General features: G+C 44.6%; 3 protein-coding genes, 2 long non-coding RNA genes and 1 other non-coding gene across 29 annotated transcripts in view; 5 read left to right on the top strand and 1 right to left on the bottom strand.

Annotated features, from left to right (window-relative positions):
* The first annotated feature begins 1331 nt into the window (after positions 1-1331).
* PUS1 (pseudouridine synthase 1) lies at positions 1332-8218 on the top strand. 3 transcript variants are annotated; one of them, XM_054288682.1, is made up of 6 exons: positions 1332-1372; positions 1816-2040; positions 2861-2998; positions 3249-3351; positions 3626-4323; positions 6342-8218. In XM_054288682.1, the coding sequence occupies exons 2-6, from the start codon at positions 1822-1824 to the stop codon at positions 6390-6392; spliced, it is 1209 nt and encodes a 402-aa protein (XP_054144657.1). In that variant the 5' UTR covers positions 1332-1372; positions 1816-1821; the 3' UTR covers positions 6393-8218. The 3 variants fall into 3 exon arrangements, with proteins under 3 accessions (XP_054144657.1, XP_054144656.1, XP_054144660.1); XM_054288681.1 differs by lacking the exon at positions 1332-1372 and adding an exon at positions 1455-1544; XM_054288685.1 differs by lacking the exon at positions 1332-1372 and adding an exon at positions 1514-1548.
* Positions 8219-9202: 984 nt separating this feature from the next.
* On the top strand, positions 9203-11639 carry LOC128945300 (uncharacterized). Its single transcript, XR_008483864.1, has 3 exons — positions 9203-9300; positions 10127-10334; positions 11345-11639. It is a non-coding gene; the product is annotated as an uncharacterized LOC128945300 (long non-coding RNA).
* A 452-nt stretch (positions 11640-12091) lies between these two features.
* LOC128945298 (uncharacterized) lies at positions 12092-18478 on the top strand. Of its 9 annotated transcripts, none has more exons than XR_008483858.1 (6): positions 12092-12287; positions 14537-14692; positions 14904-15038; positions 15103-16529; positions 16989-17288; positions 18393-18478. It is a non-coding gene; the product is annotated as an uncharacterized LOC128945298 (long non-coding RNA). The 9 variants fall into 9 exon arrangements; XR_008483860.1 differs by lacking the exon at positions 12092-12287 and having other exon boundaries at positions 14102-14692; positions 15103-15368; positions 16350-16529; XR_008483859.1 differs by lacking the exon at positions 12092-12287 and having other exon boundaries at positions 14102-14692; positions 15103-16057; positions 16350-16529.
* LOC128945376 (small nucleolar RNA SNORA49) lies at positions 15732-15868 on the top strand. Its single transcript, XR_008483871.1, has one exon. It is a non-coding gene; the product is annotated as a small nucleolar RNA SNORA49 (small nucleolar RNA).
* A 244-nt stretch (positions 18479-18722) lies between the features above and the next one.
* Positions 18723-19998, bottom strand: LOC128945328 (basic proline-rich protein-like). The gene is made up of 2 exons (XM_054289053.1): positions 19538-19998; positions 18723-19320 (listed from the first exon to the last, which is right to left on the bottom strand). Exons 1-2 carry the CDS (start codon positions 19996-19998, stop codon positions 18723-18725), a joined length of 1059 nt encoding a protein of 352 aa, XP_054145028.1.
* The window catches only part of EP400 (E1A binding protein p400), a 45872-nt gene continuing 38729 nt past the window's right edge, over positions 18930-26072 (top strand). For 13 of the 14 annotated variants that reach the window (XM_054288569.1, XM_054288564.1, XM_054288568.1 and 10 more), the window contains exons 1-2: positions 18930-19012; positions 20956-22308. In XM_054288569.1, the coding sequence (XP_054144544.1) occupies positions 20986-22308 (1323 nt within the window). In that variant the 5' untranslated portion in view covers positions 18930-19012; positions 20956-20985. Of the gene's footprint in view, positions 19013-19328; positions 19367-20955; positions 22309-26072 lie in introns of those variants that run through there. The other variant, XM_054288558.1, reaches the window with a different exon arrangement.

The raw sequence follows: 26072 nt of genomic DNA, 5'->3' as shown, positions 1-26072 counted from the left end.
AAGGAGCTGGGATAAGAAAGCTTTTTCCTTCATGGGATATCCATGCAAGTCTCTCCCATCCCATCACTGTTTTCCATATTGACTGGCGCCTTCTTCCCTCTCTCACATTTACTGAAGCCAAACTTGGAAATCAGGGCAGGGAAGGAGAAGGAAGGGATGTGGTGGACAGACAATTGCATAAGATCCTCTTCCTAAGGAAATGAGGCAAAAAAGAGATTCAGACACCCTGATTGCAGTGATAGAGGAATTTGTATTCCTGTTTCCCTTGGCAGCAGCACTGCACTGTGACAGGCCATCTTTTATCACTTCTCTAAGCAAAGTGCTGCTGGGACCCTGTGATAAATCTTCCCTTTGCTCCATCCCACTCCTGAAATAACTCAGAAGTGTGAGTTTGGAAAAGGACGTGCTGCATTTCTTCCCCTTATTAGCTGAAATAACAGGCCTGTGATAATCTGGCCTGCTTGGAAGTGTCAACCTTTCCATGTTCCATCTGATTGGATAAATGGAAATACAATAATCTCACAACATGCCAGGGAACCCATGGGTAGCACCATGCTACAGAGCACTGGAACAAAAAACTATTCCAGGTGCACTTGGCTTTTTGGGAGGGACATACTGTGGCCTGGTAAGGGCTCCTATTGAGCTCAGCTCCCCCATGAAGTGCATCACTGCAGATAAAACTCGCTGCACAAAACATGAGCACAAGGATTGCCTGAGCAAGCTGCCTGGAGGAAAACCTGAGGGCAGGTGGAGCCAGAGGTGCCCATGGAGGGGAGCCTGAGGGGAAGAGGAGCCAGAGGACACTGACACACAGAGGAGGTGTGTGGAAAGGGGGATGTCACCAATGTGCCATCGCTCTGGAAGGGAACCGTGAGCTGTTTCTGCACACCTGTGTGCCTTGTGAGCCATTCCCTCCCCTTGTCCTCGCCTCACCGGGACTGCAGCGCTGTCAGCGCCCGGTTCCCCATGGATAAGGAAAAATGGGCTGCTTTTCTTACAAAGCCACCACGTACCGCCGGAATGTCAGTTTGCCTTTCCCCCTGCTTTTTATTTATTTAACAACACGACAATTTTGGGGTGCGCTGGAACCCGTGTGCAGGAGGTGGGGCTAAGCAGGGCAATACCCAGACCCTGGTCACCGCCAGCACGGGAGCACGGCGGGCTCTCAGGCTGGGAACCCCGGAGCAGGGCTGGCTTTACAAGGAGAGGGAGCTCCGGGAAGGGCTCGGTTCACTGTACGGATGGCGCCTCCCTCAGCCCGCCCCGCTGCCCTCACGGCGCTTCCCCTCAGCCCGCCCCGCCGTGTCCCCGCGCGGCCGCCGTACCGCGCACGTGCGCGCCCCGCGCGGCGCCGTCGCTGCGCAGCGCCCGCGTAAGTGGCGGCGGCGGCGGCGGGCGCGGGGCTGAGGGCGGCGGGCGCGGCCTCTCCCGCCCGGCGCGGCGGCTCCGGGGTCATGCTGCGGTGGGGGCTCCGCGTCGTGAGTTGCGGCTTCTCCGCCTCGGGGAGCGCGGCGTGCGCCGGGCCGTGGCGGCGGCAGCGCAGCGTGGGTACTGCCGGGCCCTGCCCTGCCGCGCTCTGGGGATGGGTCAGACCGGGCGGGGCCGTCCCCGCTCGCCCTGCCGGCCTTCCCAGCCGGCCCGCCGGGTGTCCGGGCAGCGCAGGCCCTGCCTGCCTCCTCCCGGGAATGGTGGCACGGCCCAGGGGGGAACAGCGGTGCTCGCCCTTCCTGCCTCGGGCTTGTTCGTGTGCTGTCGCTTTCTGCCCGAGTTTCGTGCCCTTCATGCTCGTCCCATCTGCGGTTGTTTCCCCTGCAGGTTCTTATGATGGCTGAGGATTTGATAGCAGCTGTTGCCAGCCAGCCAAAGAGACTCAACAGCAGCAGCGAGGTGGTTCAAAGGGTGGAAGAAAACGGGCATCCGAGCAAAAAGTTGAAGAGTGACGCGGATGAGGAAGATACAGAGGATCAGAATAAGAAGTTACCCAAAAGGAAGATTGTGCTGTTGATGGCATATTCAGGGAAAGGCTACCATGGCATGCAAGTATGTGGTTTGGCGAAGCAGCATCTCCAGCTTATTTTTTGTTTTGGAGTCTGTTAGGTTTAGTCAGAGTGCCTGAGTAGGGAAACACTTGAGCATTTGCAGTGTGAAAAAAACAGGGCAGGAACAGTGTGTGAATGGCTTCAAATGGCTTGTTAATAACTTAATTTAAAAGGCCAGTGATGCATCTCTGATGATTGTAGGGACAGTGCTTTGTCATAGCACCAGACGTGCCTGTGCAGGGTGGTCTGAGGCACTGAGCTGGCTGCTCCATCTGCTGCTCTTCTCCACGTACTGCAAGCTCCATACACTTGAAGAATACTTCAGAGGCTCCAGGGGATAACTGCCAGTCTTGCACACAGACAGGGAAGGGAGCCTTTCATGCTTACACAACAAAGGAGATTTTTTCACCAGCAGTAAATATCATGCTTGCAGGCACATCAGGTGAACTGAGCAAAAGAACCCAATCTAATTTCTGGAAGAAGAATTTGCAGAGGCTGGGTTTGGAGCAGCAGCTGTTGACTTACAGGCACTGGGACAGTATTGGTGCTGTTTCATGCAGTTGAAGGAATCACCAAGAACTTCTGGAAGTGTTGCACAGTGAAATTAGAAATGAGTCCTTATTTGTAACAGTAACAGCCAAATCAGAATGATGTTATTATTTACACTGTGGTAAAATACAGTGAGGTTTGTTAGAGAATGGCTCTTAAGGCTGCACAGGGGAGACTTCTAAATAATTTCACAACAATGTTTAACAAAATCCCCATCTTCATTTATCCCGTTATTGTTCTGTTTCTTATTTTTACTGCATCTGACCTCTCAGAGAAACGTGGGATCTTCACAGTTCAAGACAATAGAAGATGACCTGGTCTGTGCCCTTGTCCAGTCAGGATGCATCCCAGAGAACCACGGGGAGGACATGAAGAAGATGTCCTTCCAGCGCTGTGCTCGCACAGATAAGGCAGGTTGGGCAGGGCTGGGCCCTCCTGAGCTCTGGGGTTTGCACACCTCTGCTGCTGGGATGGACTGCTCAGGCATTGTCCACAGGAGATCCAGCAGCAAGTGAATGCTCCTTGAAACTTCTCCTTTTGTCCTCTGTTAAATTAAAGTACAAGCAAATAAACTAGTTATTCAGTTATTTCAATTCTGCAAGTGTTAGAGCTTCCAAAATACATAGTTATGTGGAGTTTTGTGTTTTTTTGTTTTTACAGGGTGTGTCTGCAGCTGGACAGATTGTGTCACTGAAGGTCAGGCTAATAGATGACATCTTAGAAAAGATCAATAATCATCTTCCTTCTCACATCAGGATTCTGGGTAAGAACACTGAAATGGGCAGAGAAAATGTTTTCAAGAAAAGCTTGGGCAGAGAAAATGTTTTCAAGAAAAGCTTTCTCTGTAGAAGGTCTCTGTAATTTTACTTATAAGGGGTTTAGTTTTAACATGCTTCTATTAGCTTGGAATTGGGGTTCCTTTTGAACAAATCTTGCTTAAAAATTTTTTGCTTAAAATTATTCTTGTTGGTAGGAGTGAGATCACAATCAGTCTGTAACCTGCTGATTCAAAAACCTAATGTCACTTTTAATTCCAGGCCTGAAGAGAGTCACTGGGGGATTCAACTCCAAGAACAAATGTGATGCCAGAACCTACTCTTACATGCTGCCCACGTTTGCCTTTGCCCATAAGGACCATGAAGTGCAGGAGGAGCTGTATAGGCTGGACAGAGAGACCCTGGAAAGGGTCAATCAGCTGCTGGGCTGCTACAAAGGGACACACAACTTCCACAACTTCACGTCACAGAAGGGCCCCAGGGACCCCAGTGCCAAGAGGTACATCATGGAGATGTGCTGTGGAGAGCCCTTTGTCAGGGAGAACATGGAGTTTGCAGTGATCCAAGTGAAGGGTCAGAGTTTCATGATGCACCAGATCAGGAAGATGATTGGGCTGGTGATAGCAATTGTGAAGGGTTATGCTGCTGAGTCCATCATGGAGAGAAGCTGGGGAGAGGAGAAGGTTGATGTCCCCAAAGCCCCAGGACTCGGGCTGGTTTTGGAGAAAGTCCACTTTGAGAAGTACAACAGGCGTTTTGGGAATGATGGGCTGCATGAGCCGCTGGAGTGGACAGAGGAGGAGGAGAAGATTGCTGTTTTCAAGGAGCAGCACATCTACCCTACCATTATCAACACAGAAAGGGAGGAGAAATCCATGGCAAACTGGCTAAAAACCCTCCCCATTCACGACTTCAACTCCTCTGCTGTTGAGGTGCAAACTAACAACAAAAATCCAAAGGTAATGACTGAAGCCATTATTTTACAAATGGAAGCTGTCAAGCTGAAACATCTCTTCCCTTTGTACCAATTTTGTTTTCCATGAAATGCTGTGGAAATGACAGTCATCTGGAGTGTGAAATGTGTGTAATCTTTTCTGTCTTTGTGCACTTGATGATAGTGGAATGAACTGTACAGAGCATTGGTTTTGCAGGGTTTTACAGGCAGTAGTTGAGGAGGGAGGAAGGAAAGCTTTAAGCACAAGAAATTTGCATAATCATAAACTGGCAACAGAAATTATGGACACACTGCCAGCCTTTGCTGTTGTGGAAGTGTTTGAGAGTGTAGGTTTCAGGTTGACAATTTTGCTTTAAATACCTGCTGGCTTTTTGTATTCTCTGATTTTAGGCTAATTCTCATTTTGTTACCAGATAAGGTTTGGGATCAGGGAAATTTAGGACCAACTCTTTTAAATTAATCTGCCATGAGCTCAAAATAGGCCATCAGAACAACTTCTGAGTAACTGGGATATTGTGGAATTGGATTTGTGCCAACAGGAACTCCTCTGAGCTGTGAGGTGAGAATACATTTGTGCCAACAGGAACTCCTGTGAGCTGTGGAAAACATTTTTGCCAAAAAGGAAATTTCAGTTAAAGGCTGGCAAGTCCTTGAAGGATGAATGATGGGCAGGGCTAAAACGTCTGTGTAGTGCAACTCAGAAGAAAATAATGGCCTTTTTTCATGTAACAGAATCCTTAAAATCAGCTTTATTTTGTGTAGCAAATGGAAAATGTTGGAGATGGAGACATGGAGAAAAATTATGTGTCTGCCATTTTAGGGATGATATAAAACTTACAGCCTTGTTAAATAGCACAAGCAAGACACCATACATTTCTCAGGGTTATTTTTGTACTTGTGGTAATTTTTTTCTGAATTCTGGATATATGAGAGGGATGTTTGTCGCAGGAGGGCACAGCAAAAGCCACTTTGGTTTGTTTAAATGGGACCCACAGAGACTGTGTGGCTCAGAGTCCTTTACCTGGTGTGGTTCCCAATCCCTGACGTATTCCTGGAGGGAGGCAGTCTCTGCTCCCTGCTGGTAGACCCAACCAAGTTTGGGTTTGGCATCACAGTTAGCACAAGCTGTCTGGGAAGGATAAATAAGGCATGATGTGACAGACTCTGCTGAGATTCTGCAGGCTGTTTGCACTTCTGTGAGCTGTGCTTGCTGCTATGAAGTCAACTGTGTGAGTGACTTGGAATTTGTTTTGTAGTAGGGTATTAAATAGCCAGTGTTAAATTTGTGGGATTTGGTGTTTTCAGCAAATGGTGGTGAGGGGAAAAAAAGGATAACTACAGACAGATATGTACTACAGATATATAGAAGTATAGATATATACTATGCTAGCTTCTCTTTATAAAAATATTTTGATATCAGTTAAAATACTTGCTTCAAAAATACATAAAGCCACCAAATTAATTGCACCATATTGCCTTACTCCTGAAGGAGTGGCTCCCAGAGAAGAACTCTGACTTCAGTCTCCTTGTGAGATTTGTAGTTTTTCCTTGGTACTACTTTGTGTAACTGACTTCACTTTTAAACAAGTATTAGTGAGCCCTGGCTTATCTGCAGTACAGGTTGGACAGAAATTCTCTGCAGCAGACAAAAGTCTCAAATCTGGCTTTAGACAATGTAGCAAGCTTAGCTTTTGAGGGACTTGCATAAAAAAGCACTTAACTTGTCTCACCTGCATTTATTTTAAATATCACCATTTCATGTTACTACCCCACATACTGCAGGTTGTAATTAAGGAGTTGTAAATGTTGTAAGAAGAAATTTCCTCTCTGCTAATTGTAATCCCAAGTACATTTTTCATTCCAAGAAGCCTCTTTACCACCAGAGGTGTTTATTACAGTATGAAGTTGAGACCCAGGACTGTTTTCTTACACTTATGGAGAAGTTTGGAGTCAGTATCAGTGCCTCAGGTCAGTTGTGGTGTGAATGCAGCCCTGACAAACATTTTGTGTTTTGCTTTGCAGAAGAGCAGCGATGCCGAAGGCAGCGATGGTTGTGGTGATGATTCTGACTGAGCCAGCAGCACACGGGACCCTTGCTGCTTGCAGTTCCCTTTGTCTACAAAAAAGTGGCCTTTCCAAATCCAAGAATCCAGTGAAACAGGAGCTGGTGTGCTTGCAGAATGAGAACTGGATGCCCAGGAGAAACTGGCTGGGGAAGACAGTGCAGCAGAAAAACCAGAAGCTTTTTGTACCACTGACTGATTCACCTACTGATATACTTGAAAACTGTGTAGTGGGAAATCAGCTTTCTAAAACTAGTCTTGAAATGCAGGATATCTTAATTGCTATTTGAAAAACGTTTTTATTATGTTTACCTGGAAAATAGTATTTTAAATATGTATAATCTCTACGTGAAGATGGGGCAAATCATTTTAATATACTCTTTTTTACAATGAAGTTACGACTTCATGAGCTTTTGATTTTTTAAAAATAATTTACCTTTACTTAAACTGAATCCCTAAGCTTTTATTTTTCATGTCATCCATGGTTTTCCTATGGAATAACATGCATGACCCTGAGATTAACTCAGTTACAGTGTGGTGCTAAAGATGCCAGGGTTGTGGATTCAATCCCTTTTTGGGCCATTCACTTAAGAGTTGGATTTGGTGATCCTTGTGGGTCCCTTCCAACTCAGAATATGGGTTAGAAACTCATCATGCTGACTGCTGTGAACTCTTGGTTTTGAAACAAATTTCCATGTTTTCTAGAGCTTTGTAGGTCTAAAAGAAATGATTCCTTTCTCAGTGAGAGGGCTTCAGTTTGGAATGTGAACTGAGCCATATATTCCAAGATGAGACCTGTTCTGTGGGAGTGCCATCCTCCCAGCATTGCCCTGGTGCTTGGGCAGGTTCTAGGGTATAAATCCACAGCTCCAGGTGTGGTTGGGCCTTTGCTGTCTGAGGTGTAACCCCAAAGTCCTCTTGAGCCACCTGCAGGATGCAGAGCGGAATTGACTTGGCATGTGGGACAGAAATGGTGCTGAATTCCCTGGGCTTTAATCAGGCCTGGTTTTGTGAACTCTTCAGTCCCATCAAGTTCCTCAGAACAGGGAATGTCTGCAGTGATGTGGGAGGCACATGTCAGAGCACTGCCATCCTCTGGGAACCAATTTCAATTTTCTGTGTTTTCAGAATTGCCTACCGTGGAGTTCCTGCTCCTTTTTCCCATCAGTGGTTTAACTTCTGGTTCTTGTTTCCAGCTCTGTGGAGGTGGCAGAAGAAATTACACCCTCCTGCCTTACTAATCTGCAGAACACCATTGAAGGGTTGGAACAAGACTCCAAGAATTTGGATATTGGTACAAGTTCTTGGTACATTTCTCTTGCTGAGTCTCTATGGAGACTTGCTTTTTAATTTGGGACTTACTGAAAATGAGGAGTCAACTCAACTAAAGTTCCCACATTTAGTGGTGTTTTGCTAAAGCCTTTATTTTTATGGTTCCTTCTGGAATTACTCTTTTGATTTTCCAGGGATTTTTTTGGATTGGTAGGAACTTTGGGGGATTTTTTTGTGGCACAGCTATCCTTTAAAAAGGATTCCCATGTTAATTTTTTGGGTTTTCTTTAGAACTTTTTATTTTATCATGAAGGTCTTGCTTGATTTTATAAGAGCAAGTGTAGAAGTGCCCTGGAGAGAGATTTTGCCTGGATTTTCATTACAACCCTTGCTGCTCCCTAATATTGACCTACTGTGCATTATCCTCCATGCAAAGCTCTGTTTCTCCATACCTTTCTGTCTAAAAACAAAAATTACCTTTATCTACTTATAATAAAGGCTCCAAAGCTGTGATATGTACCACAGTTGAAATCAAAGAGAAAATCTATTTGGAGAGAGAAAAAACCATGAATTACAATAATAATAATAAAAATAAAAAATACTTAAGGGTCGCGGCTCCCCCTCTGTGCGGGTGGGAGCGCCTGGATCCCCCTGCGGTGGGAGGCCGATGGTATCGCCTCGAGGGGCGGGGCCAGCTGTGGGCGGGGCGAGGGGCGGCCGTGAGGGGGCGCTGCGGGAGAGCGCGGCGGGCCCGGGGCGTGAGGGAAGCGCGGTGCGGGATGGCACGGAGATATACGGGGTAGTACATGGCGTGCAGAGCGGGTCAGGCTGTGCGGGAGCGGTGCGGGGTGTCACGGAGATATACGGGGGTAGTACATGGCGTGCCGAGCGGGTCAGGCTGTGCGAGGGCGGTGCGGGCTGTGGGGGAAGCCGCGGGATGTCACGGGGGTGTAGGGGGTAGTACATGGCGTGCGGAGCGGTGCGGGCTGTGCAGAGCGGGTCGGGCTGTACGGGGTGTGCGGGATATCACAGGGGTATACGGGGGTAGTACATGGCGTGCGGAGCGGCTCAGAATGTGCGGGGCCGGTGCAGGGTGTCCGGGATGTCACAGGGATAACGGGGTAGTACATGGCGTGTGAAGCGGTTCAGGCTGTGCGGGGGTGGCACAGGGTACACGGGGTAGTACATGGCGTGTGGAGCGGTGCAGGCTGTGCGGGGGTGGCACAGGCAGTGCGGGGACAGGGCACAGCTGCACAGCCGTCGCTGGCGGAGGTTGGTGCCGGTGCGGGGGAGCGGGGCACTGCCGAGCCCCGTGTTAGCGCCGGCTCCGTTCCGGGGCAGCACCGGCACCCGCGCACCGGGGTGGAACGGCCTTTAGAGCCCGGCCCATCCCGCCCCGCTGCTGCTCTGGAACTGGCAGGGTGACACCAGGCAGTCCCTCCTCTCACCTCCCGTGCGTGTGACAGCACCGACCTCTCTCCCTGACTGCAGCACGTGAGTCCCTGGGCTGGAGAAAGCCGAAATTTGGCCATTCTGCATCTTCTTCGAAGTACAAACATACCCAGTCTAGGCTCAGAATGAGCTGCAGCAACTGGATAAATCTGCTGGGACCATGAAGAATTCAAATGGTTAATTTGGGTTAAAAGGTCAGTGACCATTGAGATTACCACCCTTTACAGATGTGCAGGAAGCAATTCTGCAACCATAACCCCCATTTTGTAGCAAAATAAAGTGAATGTAAAATTTAAATCAAGATATAGAAATGGATAGAGCTTTGGAAGTGGTAGTCCAATGCACCATTTTATTGACAATGAGATGCTTTATTATGTAAAACTTTATTCAGTTCCAAAATAGTACTTCACAGAGAGACTCATAATTAGGTCTGACAGCAATTTAAAAAAAGTCATGAACTTTAAAATAATGCTGTTACATCTAGTGCTTATATTAATGATTGAAGATTAAGAATAAGTTTTAAGCTTTGTAATTAAAGATAACTGCTTTAATGAGACTTTCTGTAATTGTAACATTATATCCAATACCAATTGTTACACAGTTTAAAAACCCTCTGGAGAAAATCTTAGAGATCCTAGTAAGTGCTGCACATCTCATTTTCCATACATTGGGTTTAAATTTGTACCCTCTGAGCCCAATTTGTTGCTTTCCTTAATTAATGTTGTTGCATGAAATTTCTCCCTTTTGGTCATTTGATACCCTGATAGAGATTGGTTGTGTGTAGCTGTCAGCTCTCTGCAGGGTGTTGTTAGCACAGATCTTGTCAGCTTCAGGAGTGGGTAAGTGCATCCTAGACTGACTTGCTGCTTGAGTCACACCTCAGAGCTTCCAGGCAGGCAGGTCTGTTGGGGTGTGGTGGAAAGCTGATTTCACCAGCTTTGTAACAGGTTGTGTTGCCACTTTCTTTGGTTCTCTCTGTCATTTCACTATTTTCTTGACTGAAATTGCAATTTTTAACAGTCTCTCTGCAGGTGGAATGCCTCCTGTCCCTCAAGTGGCTCAGCAGATCATCCAGGAGGAAAACCAGCAGCAAAATGGACCAAATTTGTCAAATCTGCTCAATTCCTTACACAGCAGGAACCCAGCTCTGCCCCAGCAGGTACAACCAGCAGAATGGGATAAGAACCATGTGCTTGTGCTCCCAGCTCCAGTTCCCTCACAACAACAGGTATATTTGTATATTATACAACATTCATAAATACAACATTTGTGTATTATCTTGTATGGGGAGTGCTGACCTTGGTCTTTTGTGTGGAGACTTTGTGGATGGCAGAATTTATCACTCCAGAGAGTAAGGAGTAAATAATTCCAGTAGTTTTTGCAGATAACTTTGCCAGGCCTGACAATTTTCTTCAGACAGCTGTGGTATAGCTCAGCTGGGTATGAATCTTTACAAAAAGATTAAATTTAGAATGCTTAGTGGATACCTGTGCCCCTCATTTGGCTTTAATTAGTGCTGCAGATATACATGATTTTTCTTGAAGAAAGGAAAGGGGTGAGAAGGAATCAGACACATTCTCTAGGGAAGTAGCATTTATTCTGTAATGAAGCTCTAGAAGGAGATTTAATTAAACAGAATCCATTATTTTAAATTTTTATGCACCATTTTAAAACAAGGGGGGGAGGGGGGATGACAATGAAAATTTTTGCTGCTTGTGCTGACTTGCCAGCAGTTGCAGGATACTTACATGTGTTAATAAAAATGCCAGAAACGAAATGTGTTTTTATATGAATTTTTTAGGGAATTTTGTCCATCTGCCATCTGGCAGAGTATTTAATTCTGTGAAATTTCTCACTGAATCAGCCAGCACTTCTGAGGAAATCTAGGGGTACCCTATTTTAGGAGGAAAACCAAAAGTTCTCAAGATTGAGTAGCTCTGCATCCCAAGATTCTCTACTGACTTCTCATCTAACTTCTGCCTCACAAAGTCCCTCAGAAACTTTACAAAAATCTGCACAAAATGCATTATTCATTATCTTTTAATAAAGTGCAACTTCAAACACCATGGAATGTTTCCAAGGACAATAATTATTTCTAGTGATTATCCATGTAACATTTTAACATTTTTCACAGTGTCTGTCTTGGTTTTGTGTTGTGCAGTAGGATACATGAGTTTAATTTTTTTTTTTACTTTTTTTTAACTTTATTTTATTTACTTTACTTATGTTTACTTGAAGGAAAATGAAATTCTGCAGCAAACAGCAGCACTGAGGAAAGAAAGTTTATAACTCTGAAACCTCTGCCCAAACTCCACGAGGCCCCACAGCACAAATCACACCATGATTTTTTTCTTTTGGAGGAAATGCAGTGGATGGCAACAGATTTTTTTCAAGAAAGAAGATGGAAGATAACTGCCAAGAGAGTAATGTGAATATGATATTTTAAATAAATAATAGGCAGCATTTACATGGTTAGGATGTGATCACTGAGGACCTGGGAGTTTGAGGTTGCCTCTCCACTTTTGTAAACTTTAAACAGTACTCCTTAAGGGGTTGTAATTATTTTCTTTCTTTAGAAATGTGCTTTTTAGATAGAATTGGGTAAAAACTTAAAATAATTTTATGATTTTATTTTAGGGTTAATGTGTCAAGATGGGAATAGATGGGTCTGGAATGCCAGTTCTATAAAGACAAATGTTTTAATTACAAACATTGAATTAACTGCAGAGCTTGTCATTAGAGGGTGCTGCCCTGTTTGTGACTCGTGGTAACATGAGCACAACGCTCTATTTCCATGGTGTGGGCTCTTGGAACCTTTTAAAGTAACAGCAGCTGCTCTGCAGTGTCACATGACACGTGGCTCTTCAGTTCCACTTTAATTCTGCCATCAGCTGGGAGCTTTTTCATCATTCTCAGATTCTGTGCTATTATATACTATTATTTTTTAAAGCTGCAGCTGAATAGTAGTAAAATATTTCTTTACTTTGTGGTTTTTTTTTCTTTTACTGTAATTTAAGCACACAGACTGGTCTCTATTTGATGTGATTGGGATGGAAAACCAAATCACTTGCTATGAAGCACAAATGCTGCCAAAACTGAAGGTAACTGGAAGGTTTATGGAAGAGATCTGCTGCTCCCCTTCAGCACCCAGACTTGAGACAGTGAAGCTCCAGCCAAACAGGTATGGAGTGTTCAAATGATTGATTTATTTTTTATTGATTTTTTTTAAAGTAACAGATGAAAAAGAGTAATATTTGTGAGGGCTGAGAGGGTTCACTCAGAATTATTTGTTTATTTTTTTATCTTTTGTTTCCAAACTGATCACTGCTAAAGACTTCATGCCTTTAAAGTCTTCTGAGGGAAAGCAGAGTGCTTCTTACTGCTTAATAGTTCTTTTCATTTATGAAAGCTCAGTTTTGATCTTTCTGGCCACACTCAAGAGTTTAAGTAACTTGTGGTTTTGATCAAACACTGAAAATTACTTCTGGAGTAGTCTCCTAAGCAGAATAATTAAATCTTCTCCTTCTAGTTAATTTTCAGATGTGCTTGCAAAACACTTAAGGATTTTTTCTGGAGGGGGGAGAGAGGGAGGGAAGGACAGAGGGAGAAAAAAAATGCTCAGTTAAATTTTGAGCTTATTTGAGTTGTGTATCTGAGTCTTCCCTCAGAAGAAAGTTAGGAGGGTTCAGTTTTGAGTCTTGGAGCAAATGTAATTTTGCTGTAGAGCAATGTAGAGTTAAATCTTACAATAAATTAGCCTGGTATGACAATGGTCAGTGAAGCCCAAGACAGCCTGTGTGACATGTGGCTGTGGCAGGTGACAAGGAGGGTGTCCCTCATGTTCTGAGGCTGCTGTGCCAGAGGATAGCATTGGCAGTTAATGAAGGTAAGGACTTGGAAGGGACAGCTGAAGTATGTATGTAAAACAGAAGAAGAACTCATTCTTTCTCTGGTTAGACAACTTTGCTTTCCTGGAAACAGCATACACAAACCAGTTATTGTGAAATCAGCTCTTAGAACTGCAGTGCTTTTGAAACCATACCCATAGTTAAAGCTCTGCTCCATTAAGATGTTTGACCCTAATTAGCATTTGTGGGGGAGCTCTCTTGCTGTCTCCAGACTCCAAAGATGGCTAAGGAATATTGGAGTTCTGTCATGCCCCTTCCATGTAATCCTTCAGAGACCAGAGCATTTGGTGTACTTGAATTTTACAGTACAGTGTGTTTCTTCTGTGTGTTGAGAGAAGCAGAATCCCTCCTGCCATATGCTCTTCAGCTGGGTACCTCTTTCAGCTCAGATTACTGACTAAAAATAATATTTTTGCCAGTAGGCATAAACTAGAAAAGCAGATTTATTTTTCATTGCAATACCAAAGCTAACATTTGTCCATGTATCACAAGTGTCAGCTTTTCTCCTGCTCTATTCTCCATTCATAGAACTCTTGCATGAGCTAAATTATCCTTATTTTCAAGTTTGTTTTTTGCATAAGCTTTGTGTGGTCACAATAGTTTCAGAGAGGAATCTTGAATTTAAAGGGTATTCCAGAAGAAAGTGACAACTGAAGGAATACCTGGACAAAATATACTTCTGGAATGAGCATCATTGTTCCAGAACCCCCCTGTATGGCAGGGACCTGTTGGAAACTTGCCCTTGGATCAGGGAAAGAAAAATCTCTCAGCATTGTTCTGCCAGGATTTATAAGTGGTGCTGGGCTTGCTTTGCAAATTGCCTTCCATGCTCTAGCACCTCAGAGGCTGAAAGCATCCATTGCAGGAACTCATTCTGACACTGGAACAGCAGCAGATTGCCCCGAAGGATTGTTATTGTTATTATTATTATTATTATTATTATTATTATTATTATTATTATTATTACCACCACCACCAGGTAATTTATACAAGTCCATGTGCAGTCTTTGCACAGATTTCATGGGTGTGTTACCCTCCAGATCAGAGTATTTATGTGAAAAACTGTAAAATGCTAAATGCAAAATAGGCTGCCTTGTTTTATCCTTTTTGCAGGCTGCATTCCTCTATGCTGCACCTATTTGCATCTCAGATGTATAATTTTGGATCATTCTAGGATATGAAACTCTCCATAGTTCCATGGCAACTGTTATTAGTTATATAACAATTCTGCTTTATTTTGACATATCTTGTACTTGTTGTGTTGATGCTGACAAAAAAAAAAAGAAAAAAGAAGTAGGAGTTGTAGTAAGCTTCTCTTGGTAACTTTATGGATAGTGGTAATTTCTTCTTCAGTTTTTTTTTTTCACTTACTTGATGTCAACTTATAACTACATGTCCTGATTTACTTTCTATTACCTTTAGCCAGGTGCTTTGTGCTTCTTTGAAAATATTACTGGTTTGGAGTAGCTAATAGCCCAAGGAGTTAAAAATTAATATAACAAAGTTTTGATTTCTTTTATAGAGACCTGTGTGTGTTCCCAGCTGTAGCTGTTGCTCCTCCTTGTTTGTATGGAGCAAATCCTCCTTACATATGGACCCATGGAATGCAACCCCTGCAGTTCAGTGTGGAGGAGCAGAGGTGGTGCAGGTATTGGTGATTCAGGTATTGGCGATTCAGGTATTGGTGATTGATTCAGGTATTGGTGATTGATTCAGGTATTGGTGATTTGGGTATTGGTGATTGATTCGGGTATTGGTGATTTGGGTATTGGTGATTTGGGTATTGGTGATTGATTCAGGTATTGGTGATTCAGGTATTGATCATTCAGGTATTGGTGATTCGGGTATTGGTGATTCAGGTATTGGTGATTCAGGTATTGATCATTCAGGTGTTGGTGATTCGGGTATTGGTGATTCAGGTGTTGATCATTCAGGTGTTGGTGATTCAGGTATTGATCATTCAGGTGTTGGTGATTCAGGTGTTGGTGATTCAGGTGTTGGTGATTCAGGTGTTGATGATTCGGGTATTTGTGATTGATTCAGGTATTGGTGATTCAGGTATTGGTGATTTGGGTATTGGTGATTCAGGTATTGAACACCCACCACTGCTCACACCTGTGTGCAGGGGCTGTTTCTGATTGTGAGTGTCACCTGCAGAACCCTCAGGTTCTCACTCATAACCAGGCAAGCTGGGAGCTCTGGCTGCCCTGCTTTGGCAGTTGAAAGCAGAAGGGACAGCAGGTGCTGATTTTGACACAGATGATTGCAATGCTCAGCATCCTGGAGCTTTCCCTGAATTTCCATTTCCCCATGACAGTGAGAGTGAGAGTGGTGCTCACAGCTGGCATTATCTGGTAAAAGGATCTCTTCCTCAAGCTCACAGTGAGTTGATGCTCATGGTGGGAGGGAGAATGCTAAAGGGAAGTCTAAGACATTTGCAAGATTCATTTACATAATTTCCTTATTTATTGAAGCAAATTATGTATGTAGCTGTAACTCAAATATGTAATTGTATATGAAGTATGTCATTTGATGAGGCATCTAGGGTGTTGCCAAGGAGTATGCCACTAGTTATCCTACCTTTATGAGCAATTTGTGCTTCAAATGCAGATGGTTTTTTGCACAATAGCCATTTGATTAATTTGCTTTTGCTTTCATTATCTGTAGCTATTTACATTGTTAGTACTTTAAGTGTAGTTGGTGTTTTTATGTTTGCAGTTCCTCAGCCTTACTCCAGGGGCTTTTATTTTGTAGAGTGCCCTGGCATTGCCTGAGGAGAAATTGAAAGTATGCTCCTTTCCCTCCCCAGTAAGATTCTCTGTGTCCTCTGGGGCCTACAATTTGAGCAAACATTACCAATATATTGAAGTTTTTTCTTATTTTTTATTCCAAATTACATCATTATGCTTTCTGTTAGATGCAGTATAAAACATAAAAGAATACTTTGCCTTAAAGCAACACAAGGCAGCACAACAGAAAGGATTTGATTTAGTCACAGACAAGAAAAATGATGGAGTATGTGCAAGAATAACAACTCAGTCAGGTGGGCTTAGTCATAGGCCATGATGTGATTACTTGTAATAGATCTTTAGGTTTTATATGGCTGACTGCACCATAAATTAATAGTTTTAATGATAGACAGATTAAACATGAGCTGTGTAGATCTGTAATATGGCAGTCAGATAACTTGAAACATTTGCACACTTAATGTAGGTTGGGGAAGTAATAAGAAAGCAATTTTTCCAATCTTCTCACTCTGTTAAAAAAAGTTTGTATAGAGATTTATCCTATATTAATGTCAATTTGTAATTAAGTTGCTTGTTTCCCCATTCTAGGAATTCATAAAAAGCTTCAACCAAGACAAGTGATCCTTCTGTGCTGTCCTGTCTTCCCCCACTCCCTGCACAGGTGTCAGTCACATAAATGTGATTCCTCTTGTCTTCTGTGACACTGATGGACACAGAGATGGCATGGTGTGACAACAGTGCAACAGGCAGAGATCCCCACACATACAGGTGAGTTTCATGCTAAGAAATCAGTGTTTTTGAAATCAAAAGTAAAGAGAAGATTATTTGGGAAGAAACTAGGATTTTTGGTTGAGGTCACCCTTGTAGTTTAAGTAACTTGATCTTGCAAGGTGCCTTCAAAGATTTTATCATAGCCCTTCCCTTCAGACTAGGGGGAAAATGAAAATCCTGTCCTTCCCACACTGCTGCTCCTGTTCCTGTCTTTCCTTCCCACTTTCATCTAACAAACCATCTGGACTTGTGTGTTGGGACAGCCAAAATAAATGTGGGTGTTTTCACCTTGATAAACAAAAAATGCCATTCTTGATTATCACTGAGTTTCAGATGCAGTGATGAGATGCTGTGTGTGTAGGTCTAAGATGGATTTCAAAGCTTCTCTCAAGTGTTTCTTGCCTTGGAAGGATGTGCTGAGAGCACAAGGGATGTAATGGGTTCTTTGTTTTACAGGTTTGCATATAATTCTATTGAAGAGAGGCTGTTGAAAAAGAGTATTAAACATGATTCAACAACTGGCTGCTCAGGGAGGGGATTGTTCAACAGACTTTTTATCCCAGGTACTGTAACATTAAGAATGTGAGCAGTTATTTGATGATACATAAAAAAATAAGTGTTTTACTAGATCTGAGACAGAATTTTGAAAAGGTAGTGGTTTCTTTATTTCTAGGCTTGATTGGGAACCAGTGATGTGTGTTCACAGTTAAATTGAGTAGAAATCCTGAACTGTCAGCTCATATAGAAAATCAGAAGGTAACAATATCTAATAAATATTGACAATATTGATATTGATACATTGTAATAAAGATTTGCTTGTTCCAATGATAATGTTACCCTTTTATTGACATTGTTTTAATCAATCAAAAGCAACATCTGCAGCAAAATGTGTCAAATACATCTGTAATCTGACTTTTCTAAACTTGATTTTGGGATGACTAAAGAATTTTTGCATTTTTTCTTAAAGGTCTTGGATCCTATCAGTGGTGCGGTTAACTCTTGCAACAATGTTTATCACTCCCCAAAGCAACACCAAAATTGTTACATAAAAACCATTGCAGGTCCAGAGGGAAAGGAGAGTTTAAGTTGAAACTCGCTTTGCATTGTGAGGACTTGGGGGGTTTTGGGGTCCTTTTTGTTGATTTTTTTTTCCCTTTTAATTCCTTATTGCTGTTAGAGTACTATGGGAGTTTTGACTAAGCAAAAACATAACTAGATTTTTGGTATACAAACAAATGCTAGTAAATACCTTTTCCTAACAGTATGACTAATATAGGTTATATTTATTACATTTCCATACACTTAGGAATATGAATTTCCCCAATGTTATGATAATATGACCTTGGATGTATCATTTTGCACTACCAGTATGTTAAAAATAAGGGAGGGGAGCTGTTTATTTTAACTTTTAAGTGGTAGGATATGAATTGTCTTCAGTCAAGACTATTGATAACTATGAATTTGGAGACAGGGCACTTTTGATTAGGTATTTTTGGTACCTAAGCCTTCACTTTGTATTTATTCCAGAATGTAGATGGTCAGCCTCTTTGTGTTAGACAAGCCTGTGCAAACCACCAGAATTCTGAGTGTATTCAAATATTCAGAAGAATAAATCACTTTGAGTTGATGATTACTAGAAATTAAGTTTCTCAAATAGATTTCTCTAAGTTTACTTCTACTGTCAGTATTTTTCTCAAATTTAACAGTAAATCACTGGTGGCCTGATTGGTGAATTTGTTTTCTCTTAAACACGAATGTATTTCACGGGGATCTTTTCTTATCAAAGGCTCTGTGATAATCTTTAGCCTTAAGTAGTGTTTACTGTCCAAGAATCAAATCTGTGCTTGTGCTGATGTAAAGAAAAGCCTGAAGTGCGGCTCCATCTGATGTACCCAAGTCCTTCCTCATGTCCGGGTGGACCCTCCCGGGCATCAGTGAGTGCGCGCTGTCTCTTGTCCTGTCACCACCGAGGAGAGCCGGTGCTCCGCGCTCCCTGCACACCCTGACAGACGGGGATGGACGGGGTTCCCTCTCAGCTCGAGGTTGAACAGCGCCGGCTCCCTCAGCCTTTTCCCGTCGGAGATGCTGCAGCCGCTCCATCTCCGTTGTTCCCCGGCCGGCCCCGCTCCGCCCGCTCCCAGCCTCTCCTGCCCTGGGGAGTCAAGCCCCGCCAGCTTCAAGTGGGGCTTTTCACCCCGTGTATTGAAGGGTAGCGACAGCCCCGCTCCGTGCGCGGACAGAGACTGCCCTTTGCTCGGTGCTACAATAAATATCATTTATCCGCGCTGTCGCCGAGCCCGCTCCTATCGCGACAGGGCCAGCTCCGCGGAGCGCGCAGGCGCGGGGCTGGCGCAGGCGCGGAGCGGCCCGCGGGTGGCGGCGCAGGCGCGGCGGGACGCGGTTTGTCTCCTGCCGGCGCTGGTAGCGGCGCCCCCGCCCGCGCTTCCTGCCCGCAGCGAATGGAACCCGCGGCGCCCGCGGTAAGTGCGGCCCGCGGGGCCCGCCCGGGCCCGGCTGCGCGCCCCGCTCCGCCCCGAACGGCCCCCGCCGGCCCCGCCGCCGCACCGGGGGAGGCCGCGGAGGGACGGGCCCGCCCGGCGCGGGGCGGGGGACGCGGGGCGGGCAGGGCCGGGCCGGGCCGGGGGAGCGCGGCCCCGGCGGAGGAGCCCCGGGCGGGGGGAGCTCCCGTGGAGCGGCGGCGGGGCCGGGCTTCGCCCCCGGCCGGGCGGGCCCGCCGCGCTGCTCGCACACAAAAGGCGATCTGTGCTTCGGGACCTCCCTTATCGGCCTGTAATTAATTAAGTGTTTTCACTGGGGCCATAAGTGTTAGTGAGGTGCGGCTAATTAAAATAATAAGACCTTGTTGCTGGTGGTATCGTTTGAATCTTGATTATTTGGTATGGGCGCTGTGAAATAACCACAATACCTCGAAGAATTGCATTATTGTTAAATCTTTTAGAAAAGCGGCCTGTAAGGAGTGCAGCTTTTTCCTCTTCCCGCTCTACGGAGCTCGCTCGCTCAGGTTGGAGCTCCGGAGAGTGGGAGAGCCGAGACCCGGTGCGGAAAGCCGAGACCCGCCGGGTGAATCCCTGTGCGGGGCTATCGAGACCCGGCGGGATGAGCTCCGGTGCGGGACTATCGAGACTCGCCGGGATGAGCCCCGGTGCGGGGCAGTCGAGCCCCGGTGCGGGAGAGGCGGAACGCGGCCGGAGGAGCCGCTGTGCCCGCTGCGCTCCGCGGTACCCCCGGCACGGGAGGTCCCGGGCTCTCGGTCCCCCGTCGCTGCTGGCACGCGTGTGACAGCGCTGCTTTGCTCCACCTTCCCGGACAGCCGCCTCTCTCCCGGGGCAAGGAAGGGAATCTCCATCCGCAGGGCTTGGGCGGATGGCTGCAGGCAGCGCAGGGCAGGGCAGCGCTGGCTGTGATGTGCTCCGTGCCTGGGCGGCGGGAGAGCCGCCGGCTGCATCCCAGCAGCGCTGCCGTGCCGGGGTGCTGCTGCCTGTTGCCGCCTGCGACCGACTTGGAGTTAGGAACACAAAGGAGTGGCAGCATGTTTGTGTGTGTGTTTGGCCTGAAATGCTAAAAGTGAAAGTGTTGCTTTCAAAAGAGGAGAGAGATTTTCCAAGGGAAAAAACAAACCCATCAGGTTTCATTTTTTCTTGCTGCTATTTCTGTGTGACTCCCAGCCCTGAATCTACTTGTCAGTGCAAGTCATTGGAATTTTTGTTTGTTCTGGTTTTGTATTTCAGTTACAGACATTTTGGTATTTCTGGGTAGCTTGGCCCAATAAACAGCATTTGAAATGAAATGCAGATTTGGTTAATTTTCATCTCTTGTTGTGTTCTGAAGGACAAAAAAGCAAAGTTAAGGATCAAGTACAGTAGTTTTACATACATTTAGATGACTTGGCCTTCAGTAGCTAGAACAATAAAGTTGAATAGTCCGTCCATTTTCTTAGTTTTAGTTGCTGTTGAAACAATGGACTATACATTTTAGCAATTAAATTTACGATAACTTCGCATTAAGAGTTTAAAACACTGAAACATTGGTAATAATGAAGATGAAAAAAGAGTAGATGCCTTTGATGCTGGAGACTATTGTTTCTCGAAGTTCCACAGCAAGAGAAAAAGTCCTGTTCGTTCTTTTTCTTTTTATTATTATTTGAAGTCATTCTGCCTAGCTAAGGGGAACACAACATTTGTAAGACTCTTCAATAGTAGTATTAGCTAGAGAAATTCATGAGGAATTTAAGTGAGATTTGGTTGTGCTGAGGCTTTTGGATAATTTGAAACATTTTAAGTAACTGCAAAACCAGGGTATCAGAGTTCTTACTGTGACTAATCTTTGTTGTTGTAACTATATAGTTTCAGTTGCAGAAGAGTTTTTACATTCCCTGAATGTCTGTTTTTGTGTATTTCTTTAGACTACACTGTAAAACCTTAGATCAGTGAGAATGCACCATGGCAATGGCCCTCAGAATGCCCAGCGCCAGCTGCAGAGATCCAGGTCCTTCACGGGCAGCGAGGGAGAAGAACAACAGGCAAATCTACCCCAGTCCCCCGCTGCCTCCTTCGCTCCCTCCGCGAGCCCCTCGGCGCCGCAGTCGCCCAGTTACCAGATCCAGCAGTTCATCATGAGCCGGAGCCCCGTGGCCGGGCAGAACGTGAACATCACCCTGCAGAACGTGGGCCCGGTGGCCTCGGGCAACCAGCAGATCACGCTCACCCCGCTGCCGCTGCCAAACCCGACGTCCCCCAGCTTTCAGTTCAGCCCCCAGCAGAGGCGCTTCGAGCATGGCTCCCCCTCGTACATCCAGGTCACCTCTCCGCTGCCCCAGCAGGTGCAGTCGCAGAGCCCCACCCAGCCCAACCCGGTGCCGGTGCAGGCGCTGCCCAACGTCCGCGCGGGCACCCCCGGGCCCGGCCTGGGCATGTGCAGCCAGAGCCCCACCAGAGGCTTTGTGGATGCCAGCGTGCTGGTGAGGCAGATCAGCCTGAGCCCTTCCAACGGCGGCCACTTCGTGTACCAGGAAGGACCGGGGATAGCGCAGATTGCTCAAGGAGCTGCTGCCCAAGTGCAGCTGCCATCGTCCGGCCCGCCCGGCACCGTGAGGGAGCGCCGGCTCTCGCAGCCGCACTCGCAGTCCGGGGGCACCATCCACCACCTCGGCCCTCAGAGCCCCGTGGCCAGCGGGGCAAACATGCAATCTTTGACCAGCCCGGGCCACATCACGACGACCAGCTTGCCACCCCAAATCAGCAATATTATCCAGGGGCAGCTAATGCAGCAGCAGCAGCAAGTGCTTCAAGGGCAGCAGCTGAGTAGACCCATTGGATTTGACAGGACTTCTGGTGGATTGATAGCAGGAGTTGGAGGACCGAGCGCGTTTGGGATGACATCACCTCCTCCTCCCACGAGTCCTTCACGGGCCACTGTGCCACAGGGGCTGTCGAGTCTTCCTCTCACTCCTACAGCTAGCACAGCAGTGAAAAAACAGCCCAAAAAGTTGGAGGAGATTCCTCCTGCCAACCAAGAAACTGCTCAAATGAGAAAGCTATGTTTGGATCATCACCACAAGCAGATGGAAATTCTTAAGGAAACTTTTAAGGAGTGTTTGATTGAACTGTTTTTCCTGCAACATCTTCAAGGGAATATGATGGACTTTTTAGCTTTTAAGAAGAAGCATTGTGTTCCTCTGCAAGCATACCTGAGGCAAAATGACTTGGATCTGGAGGAGGAAGAAGAGGAAGAACAATCTGAGGTCATCAATGATGAGGTAAGAAACTTTGTTGGAATAAAATCATAGATGAAGTTGTAGCACTGGGGTTGTGAAGTATTAAAGAATGGGGCAGGACATGAAAAATCATTTTTGCTTGGTGAAGTATGGCAGTTTTTCATGAAATAGTTGGCCTGAAAGAGTGCAGTTCTGCTGGGTAGTGTGATTTGGATTGGTTTGAGTGTGCTCTTAGATTTTTGGATTGAAAGTAAAAGCATAGAGAGGGAGCTTTAACTGTCCTAGCTGCGCACAAATAAAGATGGTAGAAGTGTAGAAATGGTTTTAGGCTCTTAGAATGGTTATGACTAGGAATTGTAGTTTGAATTTCACTTAGCTAGACTTGGACAAACCAAAAAAGAATTAGCAAAAGCATTACAACAGGTTAACCTGACTCATGTGAGTTCTAATCATAGATGTTACTGAAGTTCAATGTTGCTGCAGCCAACAAAAAATGTGAATTAATCTAATTAGTGAGGGAGAACATGTGTGAGGGTCCACAGTGATGTATTGCATTATTGAGGGTGCACTGGAGCTCTGTGTGTGAGCTGCTGTTTAAAGAATTAACAACCAGCACTTACAGACTGGACATTGACAAGTTCACTTTGTTACTTATGCAAAGGTTTAACTTACTGACTTGAATTCACTGCTTATTGATGGCAAAGAATTTGAAAGAAGCTTGCCATAAACAGGTGCTGTGCAGCTTTTCCTGCACTTTTGTACCCATCTGTGGGTGCTGGAGCACTGGTCTGGTGCACAAGCCAACTTGGCAAGTGGTTGCAGCAGGGTAGATAGAACCGATGCCCCTGCACCACTTGGCACTCATAAATATCTTCTAAAATTTGTGAATTATGTAGCTGCCAGTTTGTAGAATAACCACTATTATGTAAAGAACCTTGTGTTGCTTTGAATACCCTCTGGAAATGAGTGCCTTCTCTCAAATTTAATGACTCTTAGGTATGAATCATTAGCAATGATACCTTCAGTTGGAATTAGTGGGAAATTTTAACAGAATAATGGCTGAAGTTTAATTTGTTCAGCACTTTGTTGTATAAGCTTCTTAATTAGGTAGAATATATTTCTGTGTGTGACAGTTACAGACAATTTTGAAGGAATCATTACTTTATATAGTAACATAAAAGCTAGCCTGTTATTGTAATTTATTGACAATGGATATTCAGTATTTTTTTTTCACCTGGTTTGTGTTTTGTCAAATTGTTTAGGTGTTCTTGTTGGGTTGCGTGTTTGTCAGCTGAAATAACCAGGTATTTTTAACTACCATCTGCACATTTGAGGGATCTTTAGTGGGTGTAAATGGTACAGGTTCCTTCAAGTCAGTCGTGCTGTACACTTTAAATGAGTTCAGTCTCTACCCCGTGGTGTTTTGGGTTGAGAATTTGCTGTACTTCGCTGCCTTCTCGTGGTGGATCCTGTTTTGTTTGTGGAAGCTTCTTGTCCCTGTAACTGCTGGAGAATTTTGCCAAGTGCAACAGCAGAAGTCTTTACGTGTTTTCAAGTGATGAATCCTTCTGAAAGATTAAGACACCTTTTGAGTATGTTCTTTCTTTGTATTTTGTTGTTGTGTTCTGTTTTATTTCCCCCTCCCCTCTATCACTTTCTGCTAAAGCAACGCGCTTCATCCCCTGCCTGGAAGGTTGATTTCTTTGGGAATTGGAGGGGAGAGTGAATGGTGGCTGTGCTCATTGCTTAAATAAATGTTGAAGCTCTCTTACGTTCAAACTGTCTGTCATGCTAATTTGTTGTCTGTTAGCAGCAGCAATCATTCAGTTTAAAGCACACTTTTATGTTAACTGGATTTAAGAAAACGTTTCCAGTGACAGAAGTCACAATAAAGAGTCACAATAAACAGTCAAGGCTGTGCTCTGTTCTGCTATTAAAAGTAAGACAGAACTCTAAAAATGGGCTGTGCTCAAAACAAGCTGTACTGGTGGTGGTTTAGTTATTATCCCCTCTTCACTGAGGTGCCATCAGTACCAAAGGAGTGTGTTGAACATTTTAAAAAAAGAAAAACTTCTAAAAAGAAAATGATTCTCCCTTCTTTTTTTTTTCCCAAAATATTTCTCTCAGGTAAAGGTTGTGACAGGAAAGGATGGGCAGACTGGTACTCCTGTCGCTATAGCAACCCAGCTTCCTCCAAATGTTTCTGCTGCTTTTTCATCCCAGCAGCAACCATTTCAGGTACTTTTCAATGGTTCTAAAATGTAGTTTCATCCCAGATTTTTTTTCTTCATTCAGATTTGATATTTCTTAGATGAATTAGAATTTTCCCAAGAGCCCATCCCTTATCATCTAAACAAAAGCAAAAAACCTCTGCAGTCTTCAAATGCATCAGTATAACTGAAGCCTTGAGGAAGTTAAAGCTTTGTCTCCAGGTTGCTGGCTTATTGCATTAACTTTCAGCTTGAATGTTTTCACTTTGGTTTGTTTGTCTTTGTATCCCTAATGCATTTGGTTCATTTGTGCATTCTGCGTAGTGATGATATGGATTCTTTGTCTGTGGCATTGTAATTGTGGATTTCTTCTAAAATTCTTTTCTTTTTTTTTCTTCCCCTTATGTATTAAAGGTTTTGAGTGTGGCTACAGGTTTTGGATTTGCCTTCCCTGAAATGTGTTAAACAACAGTACTAATCCTCTGGCACAATTTGTTTTAAATAATTAACTGCTTTCCATTAGCTCTGCCATAAATGTTGGAAAGAAGAAACAGAAATGCTAATTTTTATAACAAAAGTAATTTTTAACAAATTTTTTTTCTTTTTTCATGAGGAATGCTGGAGAAAGCCAAGAAATAAATGTGATAATCAGTTAAAATGTTTGTGGCATACTGATGATACAGCTTTTCAGTTCAGTGTGGTTTTATGCAGCTGCCTTCAACTCTGTTACCCAGACATCACTACATATATACCCTGAGAAGTAATATGCCCTAATTCCATCTGCAACTAAAATATTTACCTTTTAGCTCAATGATATGCTTAGCAGGTGTTGCAGGGTGAATGACTCTGCTCTACCACAGCAGCTGTGCAGGCTGTGCTGCCTTTTGCTGGCCTTTGGAAATGGAAAGTGAAATGAAATACAGGATGGGTTGTGTTCCTGTGTGGAACAAATGGGATGTTCCTGTGATATTGTACAAAGGAGTTGTGCAGCAAAGGGGATTGCACTGAGAGCTCTTCCTTAGGGCCAGTACTGACATGTCCTGGAAGCCTACTTAGGTAGTCAGGCTTCATTTAAGCTGTTTAAAATACCTAATATTATATCAGGTTATTTATTGTAGTGATTAGGGTTACCACCAAGCTGTAGCTGCAGCATGGTGATACTTCTGAAGGTATTGTACCGTGCAATTTCAGGGAAACTGGTTCATGCTGAAAATGCACAGAACTCTCTGTGTGGTACTGACCTTTCAGCACAAACTGCTAACAGAAAGTTGCATTTCTTTCCATCAGTCTTGCTCTTTGCAACTATTTCTGGAGAAATAATGTGTCCCAATCAGCATCACCATTCAAATCCCAGTGCAGAAGGGCAGTGCTCAGAGTGATTATTGTGTGCATGCTGCATAATCACGACCTCGGGATAGCTACGTTATTTTAATTAAAGTTGGGACAGTTTTAGTCTAATGTTATTGGTATGTGACTGCAATTTATGAAGACATAAGATGTCTGCTCTCTGAAGAGTCTGGCCTAAATTACATGGTGATAATGCAGACAGCTGGGAGGCATATTCTTAAGAAAATGTCAGTCAAAAATCCTAAAGTG

The sequence above is a fragment of the Melozone crissalis genome, unplaced genomic scaffold (genome assembly GCF_028551555.1).
Source record: "Melozone crissalis strain CALT ecotype California unplaced genomic scaffold, PUWL_Pcris_2 ptg000063l_1, whole genome shotgun sequence".
Classification (NCBI taxonomy): Eukaryota; Metazoa; Chordata; class Aves; order Passeriformes; family Passerellidae; genus Melozone; species Melozone crissalis.
This window is presented reverse-complemented; position numbering and strand designations above follow the sequence as displayed.